The 16726-nt window shown below is 34.9% G+C and overlaps 1 protein-coding gene and 1 long non-coding RNA gene across 2 annotated transcripts in view; both read right to left on the bottom strand.

The window, feature by feature from the left end:
- UBAP2 (ubiquitin associated protein 2) overlaps positions 1 to 16726 on the bottom strand; it is a 95646-nt gene that overhangs the window by 50419 nt on the left and 28501 nt on the right. The window contains exons 3-4 of the mRNA XM_015249975.3: positions 4949 to 5026; positions 3525 to 3635 (exon numbers count right to left, since the gene is read on the bottom strand). Of these exons, the coding sequence (XP_015105461.2) occupies positions 3525 to 3635; positions 4949 to 5026 (189 nt within the window). The remainder of the gene's footprint in view (positions 1 to 3524; positions 3636 to 4948; positions 5027 to 16726) is intronic.
- On the bottom strand, positions 6694 to 10887 carry LOC140695982 (uncharacterized). The gene is made up of 3 exons (XR_012071869.1): positions 10741 to 10887; positions 10455 to 10581; positions 6694 to 6760 (listed from the first exon to the last, which is right to left on the bottom strand). It is a non-coding gene; the product is annotated as an uncharacterized lncRNA (long non-coding RNA).

The raw sequence follows: 16726 nt of genomic DNA, 5'->3' as shown, positions 1-16726 counted from the left end.
GTGGAGGCCAGATTTAAAACACCTAAAGGAATTTTTTTAGTATCTCTACAAACCTTTGAATTTATGTTTGGTTAAATATAAAATGATTGAATGTGGAAAAAATACAAATTAAACGTATTATTTTCCACTTCTAAGGTTTGGTGAAGATTTTAAAAACTGACACCCAACAGTTATGGCAGAATAAGCAGGTATTCTCAATTCCAGCGGACATGCATCTATTCTAACCTTCCAGGAAGTTTACCTGGCAATAGTGTCCAAATTTTAATTTGTTCACAATTTTTGGCCCAGCAATTCTACTTCTTGGCCTTTATTCAGAGGAAATAATCTGATAACAGTACAAACATTTATATACAATGAACAGCAGAATAAAAGAGTGGAAAATTCCCCAAATATCTAGCTTAAGAGATTACCTACTCTAGAACATCCAAAGGGAAAAGTATACAGCCATTTGAAGAGTTATCCATTCTATACACCGGAAATTAACACAACATTGTAAACTGACAATACCTCAATTTCAAAAAGTTTTAATTAAAAAAAAATTTTAAGACTTATCCAGGTATACATAGAAAGAGATCCATAATACAAGTGAAGCAAGCTATCAGCAAACAGCATATAAGATAGGAATACATTTTTCAGCTAAAACAGGAGCTTGTGTATTATTGAAGAAAGTTAGAAGTCTTTATCTAAGTGGGGACCTTTAATCTGATTTAACCTATTTATTGTTCTACACTGCTTTTGTAATTAACAATAGAGCTTCTTTATTCCAGAAAAAAAGAATTCCATAGTGTACAAACTCAATCAATTATCTTCAATACAAATAAACTAAATACGTAAGACAGAATCCTGTCCTCTTATATTAACAAGACAAAAAGTAAATTCTAGAGGTCCTGGAAAAATTGCACAGAATCAGCACAAGTTGCATGTATAAACAATGTATAATGTCTTTACAAGGCCAGACCTAAAGGTATTCAACCACGATGAAAGAACAGACTTTCTATGTAAAACATTTTGAGAAAAACATCTTTATCCATTTCATTCAGCAAAGGATACCCTTAAGCAAGTCTTGGCTTGTGAATTCCACAAAAACTAACAACGACTTATTGGGGAAGAAAGTAGAGCAAGGGACATTTAAAGCGCAATTGGTCTAACACCACAATAAATGCTAACAAGAGTAACAAATGTTTTGAACATTTTTCAAAACAGTCTGCAAGAGTACACACAGGTTTTGAAAGTGAACCAAGTAATTCTAAACGATTTTCAACAGAACTGGCAACCGTTGCCATCTATGTTTGGCTACCTGTAGAACAGGTCTTAGGAAAATTCTAAGAGAAAGTCCTCCCAGACACCACATTTAGTCATCAGAAGAGCAGGCTTCCAGGACAGCTCATACAAAAATCACTCTCTCACCCCTTTGTATTTGCAAAGAACTTAACACAAACAAATTACTATATATATATGTATATATATATACACACACACACATATAAGTATATATATATTACTCTATGTATATAAAAACACAAACTATATATATAATGTATGTTATATATTATATATAAGTAAAACACAAATTACTATATATTTTTTAAGCACATTAATGCAAGGGACTTACATCTCAAAATTAGTTTGTCACTCAAACAAAACAGCATTATGATGGGATGAAACAAAGTTCAGTACTTATGACCATGTTAAATGGTTTCCTCTGACAACTACTCTTACATTAGAAAGACAAACTTATCCTCAAATATATCACGGACAAATCCACTTAACTTTCTTTTTCTTTCAAAATAATAATTTTGTTTTATAAGACCCCGGCACAAAACAAGGTTAGCCAACAGGTCAAGATGTGTTTGTTTTCATGGTTATTTTAAATGTTTCTGCTCCCAGAAATCCTAGAGTGCTTACATTCTCTAGCAGTCCATTCCAATTACTCTACTGCAGACAGGAAGACACTCCTCACAGCTGGTCAGCCGTGACTGCCACAGCCAGGACTCCCTCTGCCTCTCCATCTCTCCCACAGCCCTCTCACCTTCACACAGGAATGTGCCTTTGTGTCTGTATTCAAGCCCCAATCTGCCATTTTTTGATATTTTAGAAACACAATATGCCAGACCTGGCCTCCACTATATGATTTCCAGGTTCAAGGGGTAACCAAAGAGACTTTCACCACAAAATCACCTCCTTTGCGTTCAGTCCCCCGTGAAGAGAGGAAGTTGAAAAGGAGTAACACCACAGAAAAGGAATGACAAATCTGCAGAGCTTAAGGAAAGGCAAGTGTTTAAAACAGTATCCCGATCTATTTCGAACATTTAAAAGGGGCCCTCCAATTAATCATTTGGAAATATTTCACATATTCATGCTGATTTTTTTTTAATAAAGAGGGCAGTTAAGCTCTTGACTTCATTGTAAATCTAAGTGAGAGCCATTCTACACTGTGTCCAATTAAGTAATCCCCATGTTTTATAAAGCCTAGCAAATACCTAAAGGTCAGAAAATAAAAACTCTCCAAAATTTTATCCCCTCACTTACCATGATCTATTTTTCCCAACAAATTGACATAATTGGTAGTTTATCACGTTGGGCCAATTTTATCTTGCATAGAATTTTACCAACAGACAGCTATACCCCAATAATTAAATTATTTCCCCATTAACTAATTTTTACAATTACAAAATTCATTCTGATTGTTTCATAGTAAATAAAAAGATACTCATTTAAGTTTTGAGCTTGTCACAGCAGTTCATTTTAAAATAGTTTGTCCCTAACAAAACCTATCCCTAAAAATAAGAACCTGATTAAACCTAGACACTGTCAAGGAAGGTACTTTTTAATATGTTCATCTTCATACCCCTTTTAGGTGAATCATTTGTTTTAATCTGCTCTGAACTGATTTCCTTAACGAGAAAATGGAAGTGAAATACTGTGCAATCTCCAAGTAGAAAACATTAGGGCTGACATCTGCCAGGTATGACTTCAGTTGCATCCTTCCTAAAATAAGAGGGAGGAGCTCCAGAGCACATGCACATTCCTAAAACTTTACTAAACTAAAAAAAAATTTTTTTCTTATTTTATTTATCTGTCAGACTGTCATGAAAATGTGTCCACAGAATATTCACACATGAGGAAACAGATGTACCAACAAATCCTGGTTTTCCATTAGTTTAGAGATATAGGGAGTAGTAAAAGGGGACAACTGAGATGAAGAAACATGAGCAGTGGAGCCAAGACAAGTTTTTTAGGTGGCAAAAATGTCCACATTTTTTGGACAAGAGAATTTTGGCAACTGTGTTAAGGCTGGAGTAGATGACCAAGTTCTCTTTTGAGTCTTCAGATTCTACGGACTTCAAGAAACCACACATAACAAAAACAGTCATTTCAGGATAGTGCTCTTTCTGGTTTTAAAACAAATATGGAATAGCATCCATAATCCCCTCCACCATCATCCCCAGATAAAGTGAAGCTGAAAACACAATATGGAACTGGAGACAAATCTCAGTTTTGCAAAATCAATTAATAATACTTACTGTGTCTGAATTTCCTTCCAGTAATATATTGATAGCTTTGTTGATATCTCCATTACAGTCATGTAGGGCCACTATGCATTCATCCTGATTTTTTCCTGTCACTTCCATAAGCTGTTGTTGAAATTATACAAAAGTGGTTAGGGGAACTCAAAATGGCACTTGATATTAGTTTTAAGATTCTACTATATAGAGATATTTGGCAGCTATCACAAAACTCATTCCTAGACATACCATTTTCTCAATTAGCCTCAACAGGGTGCTATGTTTGAAGTAATCAAATAAATCTCCTTGGTGCATTAACAAGGGAGATTAAGCTACCTAACATTTTCATCACAAGGAACAATCATAGATTAGGCACAATGTATGTTTCTCAATTACCAGTGAACAAATGTATGACGCACGCATTTGTTGTATCTACATTTAACTATTTTAATGTATATCAGCCGTAGTTCAAAATAGTTTGACCCAAACATCTGAAGTGATTTCTCTGTGGTCAAAAAACAGCCCATCTGGACCCAGGTAGTTTGATCTCATAAATACAGCTCTTTAGACCACACCATTCCATCTGGTTTCTGCCCTGTATTATGTAGCCTAGATTCTATACACTCTACAGCTTTCCAGTGTTTCAGTCTTTGGTTACCTACTAATAAAGCCAGATTTATAATAAATGACCTATACTAACCCAATACCCATCATATGCAATTGTTAACAATGCACAGTAAGAATTGAAATTCCCCCCCAGTGATTGGATTAGAAAGAGAAAGAACTACAAACTTAAAGCTCTGAACTCCTGTACCAGTGCCCTTTTGTGTCTATTTGCTATGCTAGTCAAATAAAAAGCAATATGATACATAGAAGTATGTCTCCAACAGTACATAAATCTCATTCCAGAGAATGAGTTTTATAATTTTTTATAAATTTTATTTTTTAAATACTTTTTACGAGTCATTTGGCAGGGGGAGGGGAGGTAATTAGGTTTATTTATTTATTTTTAGAGGAGGTACTAGAGATTGAACCCAGGATGCTAAGCATGTGCTCTACCACTTGAGCTATACCCTCCTCTCCTCTAATGTTATGTTTGGAATCACCACATTGTTTGAAAAGGTGTTTCAGCTCATCCTTAACATTAATATTTTCTGAAAACTTGCCAAATACTAAATATACTTCCTATGATGTATATACCACGTCAATGTGCTTTCACAAATGCTCACTGTTCACATGTAATACGAGTAACTCAAAGATTCTACTGCCAAAATTCCTTCATTCTAGCCACCAATACAGGTATTTAATTACAAATTCAAAATCCAACTAGTTGAGACTAAGCAAGAAACATACTTTAAAATTAGAATCTCTAGTGAAAATATCTTTTTAAGCACAGTAAGAATAGATTACAAAACTGACAGTATCCTTTGCCAGAAACATACCTGTTTAACCTTAGCTTCAAACTCTGAATCGTTTTTATCAAAGATCACTTGAGCGAGACGCATCTGTTCAGCTGTAGCCTGGAAAGCATATAAAACTGTTAAAAGATCTGAGAACCAAAAATGTAAGTTAAATGCCAAAATCTGGTGCAAACAGATAAAAGCTCTCAAGCACTACAGCACCATGGTAATAGAATACTAATTAACTTAAAAAACAAACAAACGAAAAAACTAACAGACTCTGAATTTAGACTTCTCAAACATATGCAACATGTTTCCAATAAGATAAATAAGCATCAAGTTAAATAGTGTAAAGGTCCCATTCCTTTGGCCAAATGACCTAAAGTCCTGTTATCTTCATTAGCCATGTGACTTATTTGAATTTTCCTTCCCTTGGGGAGATGAAGTGATAGTGCAACAGAAAATGGAAGAACAGGAAGCAGTAGAAACAGCTGCCACAACACAGGCTTAGAATTAGCCTTCCTATCAAAAAGGCAAAAAAGTTCTGCAATCAACTCAAAAAAGGTCAGTTCTGAAGAGAAAAGGCTGTATTTATTTAAATAAAAGTTATTTCTTAAGTTACACTTTTATTTTTAATCACAATTTAAAAATGGCTTTGACAAGATTTAAAAAAAATTTTTCAAACACTGAAATTAGTCACCTGTACAGTAAACTCTTCTCTAGTTGCTTTTTTCACTCAAAATCCTTTTACAAAAACTAAATACAATAGAATTGCTGAATTTTTGAGGTTTCCTCTCATAGTATTTCTGGCAACTAAAAATTAGAAAGTGGGGAGGGGACAGCTCAGTGTAGACTGCATGCTCAGCATGCATGAGATCCCAGGTTCAATTTCCCATACCTCCACTAAAAAAGAAAGAGAGAAACCTAATTATCTCCCCCCTCCTAAAATAAATAAAATTGCACAAAAATAAAATAAATGCTCTAAAAAGATTTTTTCAAAAGAATTAGAAAGGGGGCAGGGAACAGCTCAGTGGTAGACTGCAGTGCTTGGCATGCAAGAGGTCCTCCTGGGTTCAATCCCCAGTACCTCCATTTAAAAATCAGTCAGTCAATAAATAAATCCTAATTTCTTGACCTCTTCAAAAAACAAACAAACAAACAAACAAAAACACAACAAAAAAATTCAAAAGATATTTTTTAAAAGGGTAACTCTTCTGTGCAGTGAGTTAATAGTAATCTACCAATTTGATGTCTTGGCTTTGCAGAAGTTACTATGATTATGAACAGGGACATTAGATGAGGAATATACAGGAACTCTCTGTTCTGTCTGCAACTTTCTGGTAAATCTAAAATTGCTCTAGAACAGTTTATTAAAATAAAGTTACCACTGCTAGCTAAAATCAATACTAACTCCCAACATAAATATTTAAAAAGTTCAGTCATTTAAAGTACTGAATGATCTCAAAGGCAAGAAAACTCCACAAAGTGCTAATATTAAACAACTTTTCACCTTTGTTTTTAATACATGTTCATAATAATCTCGACTGGACCGGGGTAGGGGGTGGGTTGTTAGTATTTACACTGCAAAAGCACTTTCACAAGGGCTTTCCGGTCCATGTGGGTGGTTGGTTATGGGAGCTCCAGCTACCCTTGGCCTGCTCCCTCCAATCTAATGATCAGTCCTTCATCCCGATCTGTGACTGCTCTGACCTCAGTTGTAGTGCTACTATATTACAAACCAGAAAGATGTTTGTACAGAAATAGTGTCTACACAACTGCCAGTTTTACCTTAATCCTACCCAGTACACAGGATTAAGGACCTTCTTCACACACATCAAGTGAGAAGTCCCGGTGCTGCAGCCAAAAGGACCCACAGTATAAAATAAGCGGATGAGGTAAAAGGGAAAAGCAAAGAGGAAGATGAGTACTAGAAAGATACCACTTCCACATTATTATACATTTGAGGTTTAGGTAATGTCAACCATTTATTAATGAAAGTAAACCATTGCTGCCCTGTGTACTAAAAGCCTACATGATTAATTTTTGCCCATTATCCCTAATACCAATCCCTTCTACTCTGAGTTTCTAATCTAAAAATTGTACCTCACTCATACTCATTTACCTTGCTCCAAACCAAGCACATGAATGCTCATTGCTTCCTACCATTAAATTTCCTTAAATTACAAAGTTTTAGCACAGCATTTGGCACTTATTTTTCTCTGATATCAAAAACAAAGTAATAACCATACTGCTTTGTAAGGACCCACACTCACAATCTATTGTGAATATCTCTATCATGTTTACTGACTGCATAAGTTGCTATTATTTCAGAAGACAAAGGTTTGAGAACTGTTATAGATTAATGAACACTAAAAAAAAAGTCACACAAATAAGATATGTGATGACTCTATAATGGAAGAAGGAGAAATGCTACAAAGGACATTACTGTAATAATTGACATTACTGAAATAACTTAAGTTCCGCATTGACAAAACCGGAACACGGTAACTGTAGAAAACACTGCAGCAATGATAAAGTTACAAAATCTGATAATGGAACTGTATTTACGTAATGAAGTATCATTCAAGACTTGAAGACACTAACTACTAAATATAAAATAAACAAGATCATAATGTATAGCACAGGGAATTACATTTAATATCCTATAATAACATATGTTGAAAAAGAGTATGAAAAGGAATATATACGTAAAATCAATCACTATGCTATACACCAAAAACTAACACAACATTGTAAATCAACTATACTTCAATTAAATAATGAAAAAGTAAAAAAATGAAAAGAATTATTTTTGTTCTTAGGAAATACACACTTAAATATTAAAAGATAAAAGGCAAAATGTAGTTTAAAACAATCTCAAACAGTTCAGAATAAATAATGCATGCAAGTGTGTATATATTTGTAGACATATAAATATAGAAAAAACATGACAGAGTAAAAGTGACACTGTATTAAAAATTTGTTAAAGGGCAAATGAGCATTCTCTACTCTTGCAACTTTATTTAGTATTTTGTTTATTTATCACTGTATTATTTATTTTATTTGGCAGGGAGGGAGTGACTAGGTTTATTTATTTTAGAGGCAGTACCAGGGATTGAACCCAGGACCTCGTGCATGCTAAGCATGTGCTCTGCCACTGAGATATACCCTCCCCTTACACTTGCAACTTTACAGCAGAACTAAAATCCCATGGACAACAAAAACATAGAATAAAACTAGATGACGTGTCCCTCACAAAACTCAAAATACAAACAAGTGAAGAAAAAAACAACTGATCTGCATGGTAGAAACTGTACCATGTAAAGTAAGCAAAGGCAAGCACGGGGGTGTCTGGTCTAAGAACAGGAAAATCCCAAGTAGCCAAGAGGTATTTACTGGAAAGTCAGGAGGGCCAATTTGAGAACAGCACCTGCCACTGTAGGGTTTTGACAACTCCAACAGAAGGCCAAGTGCCAAGACTGCAGAAAGGTTTAAATAGGCTGGGGCAGTTACTGTCATAAACTCTTGAAACTGACCAGCTAGGGCTCCATCAAGAGAAACCATTAGAAACAAAATCAATATTGTGCCACATATATAGGAAAGAAAGAGAAGTTCATGTTGGGGGAAGAGGATAAATCCAGGAAACCTCAAGAAGCAAGCCAATCTTAATGACACAAAAAAAGAGAAAACACTCTGAAATCAGAAAAGCTGCTCAACCATGTTGCCTTGTAAAACTCCAAGAAGACTCATTTCACATAAAAATGAGCAAAAGGAAAATAAAGGTCAAATCCCACACAAAATTATTATGAGAAAAAAAAAGCATAAGCAGGATAATCCCCCCATACCCAATGAAAGCACCCCCCAAAACAGTGCCTAGGGAACAAAGCAAAACCACCATCTTCTGTTTGAAGAACACACTGAAGACATGGAGCATGAAGAAAATGACACAGACAAAAGAACTTAACACGTCTAAGTTTTCCTAATTCAGAGATGAAAATGAAGACTAAACGATGAGGAACACACAGAAAAAACTTAACGGGGGGGAAGGGTATAGCTCAGCAGTAGAACGAGTACTTAGCATGCATGAGGTCTTGGGTTCGATCCCCAGTACCTCCATTAAAAATGAATAAATAAATAAACCTAATTACCTCCTCCAACAAAAATGAAATGAAATGAAATGAAATGAAATGAAATAAAATGAAATGAAATAAAATAAACTTGAGTTAATGCTACAAGAGAAATATACTTGAAGTAAAAAAGAATTTTTTAAAAGGAAAAAGAAATGGGAGAAAAATCAAATATTGAACATAGGCAAAATACAAGCCAACCTGACCCTGGGGCTCATACAAGTCTCTGAAGAGGACAAGGACAAAAAGGGAACAGTACTAATGCTCAAAGCTAAAATTCAAGAAAAATGGAAAGCAAACAGAATACTGTTTGAATTTGGGAAAGAAAAAACACCATACTTAAGAATATCAACCCAAAACAATACACAATGACATATTTTCTAGTAAAAGATCTGGATTCTAAAATGAAAACATCCATTTTGCATGTAGGCAGAAGTAACAAAAGACTTATAAGGGAAAGAGATGAGAATATAGATAAACTTGTCAAAAGTAGTGCTTTTGCATAAAAAGAAAATAACATTTTAACATACTCAATAAAGAAAATGTGAGCCTAGCATTTACAGCCAGCAAAACTGACTTTATATTCAAATATAAAGGATATAAATTGTTACCAGCACCAAAGAACACAGGAAATATTATTCCCTCGAGTCTTTCCTGAGGAATCAATATCAGCATTGACTTCAGACAACCAAAATGACTAGAGATACTGACCTAAGTATTAATGGTGACTATTAAGCATATACTTATTGTAGAAATAAAACTAAATGATGCCTCCAAGGGAGAAAGTATAGTATACAATGGGTACATGAACAGGGTATTAGCTATGATAAAATACTTTAAGGCAGCGGAGGGGACCTCTGCACCTTACAGAGGGAGCTTGCCGGCTAATTCAGGTGCCATGGGTACCGAAGGCTGTACCCTGAAGCGGTGAAGGCACCAATCTGTCAGGCCTGCATTAGCTGCCAGATCATTTACTCACTTGACAGCCACCCCTATCATGTAAAATATGCTTTTAAGGCTATTAGTTGAGGTGGCCTTGTACTAAGACTGTCATAGTGAAAAAACATGTAACTGTCATATATGACAGCACATGACGGGGAGAAGGTATAGCACAACTGGTAGAGTGCACGCTTAGCATGCATGTGGTCCTCGGTTCAATCGCCAGTACCTCCTCTAAGAATAAATAAATAAACCAAATTACCTCCCCACTCACCCCGTGCCCCAAAAAAGCACATGACTACTCAACTCTAGCAGAGTGACTAATCTATTCTGGATAACCAAAAACACTGGCTGTGTAATGAAATAATGGAATGACAGCTGACAGTGGGTACCAGATATAGAGACACAGTATGAGACAGCAAACAGTAGAAACAAGTATGGCCATGAGATCCCTGTTGTGTAAAAGGATTATAGACACTTACTTCCCAGGTCCATAAACGGAGTGCCTCTTGGTTGTTGAGTGATTTTCACCAATACTGATAAAGACCAAGGCTCTCAGATGTACAAGTGTCATCATCCTGCATGTTACTACTGTCAGTTTAAAAGCTACTACAAAAGGAGTAAAATCAAATGAACCAAGCAGTTTCCTTGAAATTTCAAGTGTACAGAAACTATTTAATTAAACATTTGTTCTATCATCTGACTTGAAGGTAAAGTTGAAAATCTTAAATTCAGAAAATTCTTACAGAAACAGAGATTGATACACACCTTGCTGCTCCAGTAGAGAATGTAAACATTTATATTTAGTGTGTCAAATTCTGATGCCATGAACTAGTAGGTTTTATATAAAAACAAGCCAACATTTTTAGAAGCCTCTGGAATAAAATAGGAGCTCCTCTCACTTTGCCAAGTTCAGAACTGCATATAAATAAAAACAGCACTGGTTACAGGAGAGGTGGGGTAAGAATGGGGAAATCACAGCAGTAGTACAGTACTGTTATCCTCCAAAGACTGTTATATATATAAAGTGGGAGAAAACAAATGAGCAATTTGGTAATATTCTTAATTATATCATCCCTTGGTTCTGAGGAAACCAAGATTCTTACTGTAGAAGTAATAAACATATAATATAAAAGGAGTGAAAACCCTATGGTTCTGAATTTGAATTATCAGCATGAACTCATGAGGCATTTTATCTTTAAAAAAATTTTTTTTTATAATTCTGTCCACTAGAGAGACCTATTAACAATGACAAACCGAGTAACAACAAACATCAGTTAGTTACCAGACTACAACCAAGTCAAAAAGCACTCAGGAGCCAATCTGAAGAGACCTGGCCAAAGATGGGATAATCTGAACTTCAAAAGGGATAACTAGAAATAACTGAACCCAATCAAATGTTTAAATCCATAAGTTCATAATTATACATTTTAAGTACTAATTATTCATCTTTTGAGGATGATAGGCAATCAATTATTTTAAAAACTGGTAAATATACTCTTCCAACATGTGATGGTCATGAAAAACAAGGAAAGACTGAAAAACTGTTGCAGATTAGAAGAGACTAAGGAGGCATGACAACAAATTGGACGGGATCCTGAAACAAAAAAGAGACCTTAGTGGAAGAACTAGGGAAACCCAAACAAAGTCGTTATTTATTTAATAATACTGTGCCAGTGTTACTATCTTAGTCTTGACAAATGATTATTTAAGACAGAAGTTAATAAACTACAGCCTAGAATCTGATTTTGTACGGTGTGCCAGCTAAGAAAGGTTTTATACAACAAAAGGAAAGAATATGCAACAGAGATTGTGTGTGGCCTCCAGAGCATAAAATACTGGCTATCTGACCCTTTTTTTCCAAAAAAGTTTGCCAACATTTGATATAAAATGTTAGCATTGAGGGAAGCTGGCTGAATGTTACAGAGAACTCTGTATCATTTTCCAACTTTTTTGCAAATCTTAAAATTATTCCAAAGCATTAATTCCAAAATAGTTTTTAAAGAAGAAAATAATAGGAGAGGGTACAGTTCAGCGGTAGAGAGCATGCTTAGCATACAGGAGGTCCTAGGTTCAATCTTGCATACCTCCAATTCAAAAAAAAGGAAATAATAGACTACAGTAGTAACAAATGAAAGAAAGAAAAGAGAAAAATCAACAAAATCAAAACTTGGCTCTTTGGGGAGGGAGTGGGCACCAACAGAACTGGTAAACCTTTTAGCCAGAACAACCAGGAAGAGAGAGAGAAGCCTCAACTTATTAAAATTAGGAATGAAATACAGAACATCACCACCAACTTCAGAGGAATAAAAAGGATTATAAGAGAATGTCATGAGCAAATATATACCATCAAATGTGTAACCCAGACAAAAATCAACAATTTTGTCTAAAAAGGCAAATTCCCAAAAAGACACAAACTACTGAAACTGACTCAAGAAAAACTGAAAATGTGTAACAAGTGACTGAATTAGTCATCAAAAAAAATTCCCACAAAGAAAGGTCCAGGCAAAGATGGCTTCACTGGTAAATTCTACCAAACAATGAAAGAACGAATACCAATCATCAATTTTTCATAAACTTTTCCAAAAAACAGAGAAGGGAAAACTTCATAACTCATTCTATGAGATCATTATTACCCTGATACCAAAAGCAAAGATACCACAAGAAAACACAACTATAGAAAAATATCCCCCAGCAAAATCCTAGCAAACCCTAGCATACTAGTACCATATAAAAAAGAATATACACCTTGGCCAGGTTAAGTTTATCCCACGAATGCAAGGTTGTTTTAACATATTAACAATGTAATATGCCCTATTAATAGAACAGACAAAAACCACATGATCATTTCAACAGACATACAGAAAAAGAATTTGGTAAGATCCAATACCCTTTCAGGATAAAAACAAAACAAAGCAAAATCAAAAAATTAGAAATAGAAGGGAACTTCCTCAACCTAATAGTCAACTAAAAAAAAAAAAAAAAAACCTATGTCTTAACATTATACCTAATGGTGAAAGACAACTGAAAGCTTATGGCTTTAAAAATAAAAGTATACACATACACGCAGGAAAATACCCAAATATACACCCTTGCAATGCAAACTTGAGAAAAACACTGAAAGTATTATACAGGATACGACCAACAGCAATTTGATAAACCACCACTGTGAAATTATTCATCCATGAAGCATAATCTATAAGATCAAAAGTTATTATAAAAATTATCAAATCATAAAGTAGCGTTTGTTTTATTGCTAGAAAGGATCTTCGAGGTAGTAATCCAGTTCAACCCTATACGGTGCCCCTAAGTAATTTCCTCATGCTTTATTCAGGCACAAGCCTCCTAACTACCAGAAGCAGGTAGTATCCTGCATACCAATCATGCTGCCTCCCAGCTAGGGAGGAAGCTACTTTTTTCTTTTTTTTTAAATCTTCTAAACTGTATTTGGAAATGACAAAATCTCCCTAGAGACAAGGCCCTGAGCAGAGTCTGTCCCCACCAGGTAGTTTTACATCAACTGTACAGAACAAAATTAGCAACGAGTGATCTTTGGCACTACTTTAACAGTCTTAATGAATAACAAGGTCTTACTGTTTAGCAGAGGGAACTATATTCAACATCTTGTAATAACCTATAATGATGGAGAATATGAAAAAGAATATATATATAACTAATCTAAATGCTGTACACTAACACAACATTGTAAATCAACTACATTTCAATAAAAATTTAAAAAATGAACAGTCTAAGAACGCAGCAATGAGGGTCTAGGCTTGTGTAGTTGCCATGAGAAGGAAGAGATGTAGAGGGAAATGTTTCTTCTGTAACTTTATACTTGAAGACTGAGAAAAGTGACTACAACACATTCAAGAACTGGGAGAACGCAGTCTACATTAGTCATGGGAAACTTGCAAGACTCAAATAAAAAGAGGTACACAGAATAATGGAATGAGAGTTGGAGGCAAGGTGGAAAGCAGTCAGCATAAAGAAAATCACCAGAATTCTAAAGCAGGTGTCCATACTGAGAAAAAAAAAAAAAAAAAAGAGCACAACTTTCCAGGTTGAGGGTGACGTTCTGCATCTTGATAGGAGACTGGGTTACACAAGTATATGCATCCTACAAAAAATGATCCGATACACCTGAAATGTCTGTATGCAAATTTCCCCTTAAGGAGGGCAGGGAGACAGGGGGAGAGAGAGAGGAAGGTACCCAGATGAATATTAAACTCTAGTTAATCATATATAAGCTAAAATGCTCAAGAAGAAAGTATATTGATTTCTTTACTTTGAAATGCATCAAAAAAAAAAAAAGACAGCATAATGGACAGCTGGCTAGTCAAGTGATAGAACAAATAGAGCAAAAAGGTAACTGTGAGTACATGGGTGTTTCCTGTACAACTCTTTCATCTACTCTTCATATTTGGACATTTTCATAATAAAATATTAGGGGGGGAAATTTCAGATCAGAAAAGAGGCCCGGAAAAAGGTCAAAAAGAAAGGGCAAAGGAAAAGAAGAGGAAAGAAAAAGATACTAAACAGGGGCTAAAATAAAAAATATAAATGGAGTTGGAGAAAGACAAACAGTATGTGAGATCACTCATATGTGGAATTAAAAAATAATACAAATGAATCTACATACAAAGTACAAACAGACTCACAGACAAGTTTATGGTTACCAAAAGGTAGGGGGGGATAAATCAGGATATGGGAGTAACAGATACAAACTACTATACATAAAATAAGCAACAAGGATTTACTGCACAGCACAGGGAACTATATTCAATTTCTTGTAATAACATATAATGGAAAATAAGCTGGAAAAAAAATACATATATAATTGAATCATCAACTTTACCATATACCTGAAACTAACACAATATTATAAATCAACTATACTTCAATTTTTTAAAAAGATAAAAGAAAAATATAAATAGGAAAAAAATCCAAGAAAGTGAACTGCAGACCAGTTGTAGAAACTCACTCAGTGTAGGATGTTTATTAAAAGAATGTGCCTTGAAAATTCAAGACATTTCACACAGAAAATATGGCATATAGAAAAGTCACCGAATACAAGGTACACACACCAAAGCCAGGGGTTCTGGCTGTAACATCTTCTGGAAAGGGGTGTGGGGTCAATTAAAGCAACAGGGCAGGGGAGAAAACAGCTACAATAATAGCTGTAAAGGCAGCAATACTTAAAAACTGTCTGAGAACTGCCTGTGCTTCCTAAATGTACACAAGTTACAGAAACAAAGCTTCCTATCATGATTCTATTAAAGTATCTAATAAAATATTTTTTTAAAAAATACTCAAGTTGACAGACTTTCACTAAAAATTATAAGCAGAAGTTATTAATAACAGCATTTTGCTGTAGGCAACAGTCTAGGGCTTCCACATATTTCTTTATTTTCATTCTGATACTGTTTCACCCACACATTCCTGTCAAGTCACTATTCACTACCATATGTAAGGTAAATACCAATTACTTAAACTTATTCAGACTTAGCTTTTCCGTTTAAATACTATGACTCAAATATTCTTTGCATTTCTCTTCAGTCATATCATCTGTTTTATTCCTAAGAGATTACAGACCATCTAGACATGTGTGAAAACACAGCTGATGCACTTAACAGCTGGTTAACAAGCGCAGTATTGCAATACTAGCACAGCAAATTGATGAAATATAAAACATTTTAAATTGGAACTTTAAATATTTTTTACCTTTGCCAGCTACCCTAGTCAAAGAGAAAATTACTCTAAATATTTGATGGTCAAAGCACCAAAGATAAATTAAGCGTATGATAGGAAAGTTGCCAGGCTAAGCTCTAGGATGCCCAGAGATCTGTACAGCTTGTGAAATCAGAGGAAAAAGCAGACTCAACAGGTAATTCAAGGTTAAACAAAGTTTTACACCCTCCTCTACAACAAGCATTAGTGACATCCACCATACAACTGTGAAGATGAAAACAAGCTTTGCCAAGAAAAGCAGCATTACTAACTCCCTTCCTCTGGATCTCTCTTCCATTCACTTGGCTCATTACGAGCTGAAGTTACTTTCACAATGAAGAATGTATTGATAGCTTTTCTAGTGGAGCCAAATATTTTTTGCTTGATCTGTCACCCAGTAAATTTGGAAAATATAATGAAGTAGGATTTTTTTTTTAATCATCCTATACCCACCACTCAGAGATAAGCATTAATTAACAAAGTCTACTAGTGTTTTTTTTCTTAAGTGCTTTAATAATTGTGCTATATTGTAAGTATACTTTGGCGTCCCTTCTCAGTTGATCAGGAACAAGGCATTTTCCGTCATAATCTCAAACATTATTATAATCGCTTCATAACCTATGTGGACTATACAATAGGAATAAAAGTTACCACTTACTGAATATAACTTATGCAATTTCTAATTCCTTACAACCATCCTACAAAGTAAATATTGTGAAAATTAATAAAGGGAAACCTCACTAAAATGGAGGCAGGAGGCCAGAAGGGGAAGCTCTCATGTACTACCACTGAAGGCCAATTACAGGAAAAATTACCATTGCAGATCCAAGTTGGAAAAGATGTATATTGCCTCTCATGCAAGAAATCAACTACTCTAGCAACTCAGCTAATGAGAAACCCTCCCTACCCTGAACTCTCACTTTTCTCTAATGGACTTTCATTCAGGACAACCCCTCTCAACTTCCTCCTTTCCCTCTATAAAATAACATTCCTCTTCTTTGTTTGTAGGACTTGCCTACAGTTT

Source organism: Vicugna pacos, chromosome 4 (genome assembly GCF_048564905.1).
Source record: "Vicugna pacos chromosome 4, VicPac4, whole genome shotgun sequence".
In the NCBI taxonomy this organism is placed as follows: Eukaryota; Metazoa; Chordata; class Mammalia; order Artiodactyla; family Camelidae; genus Vicugna; species Vicugna pacos.
This window is presented reverse-complemented; position numbering and strand designations above follow the sequence as displayed.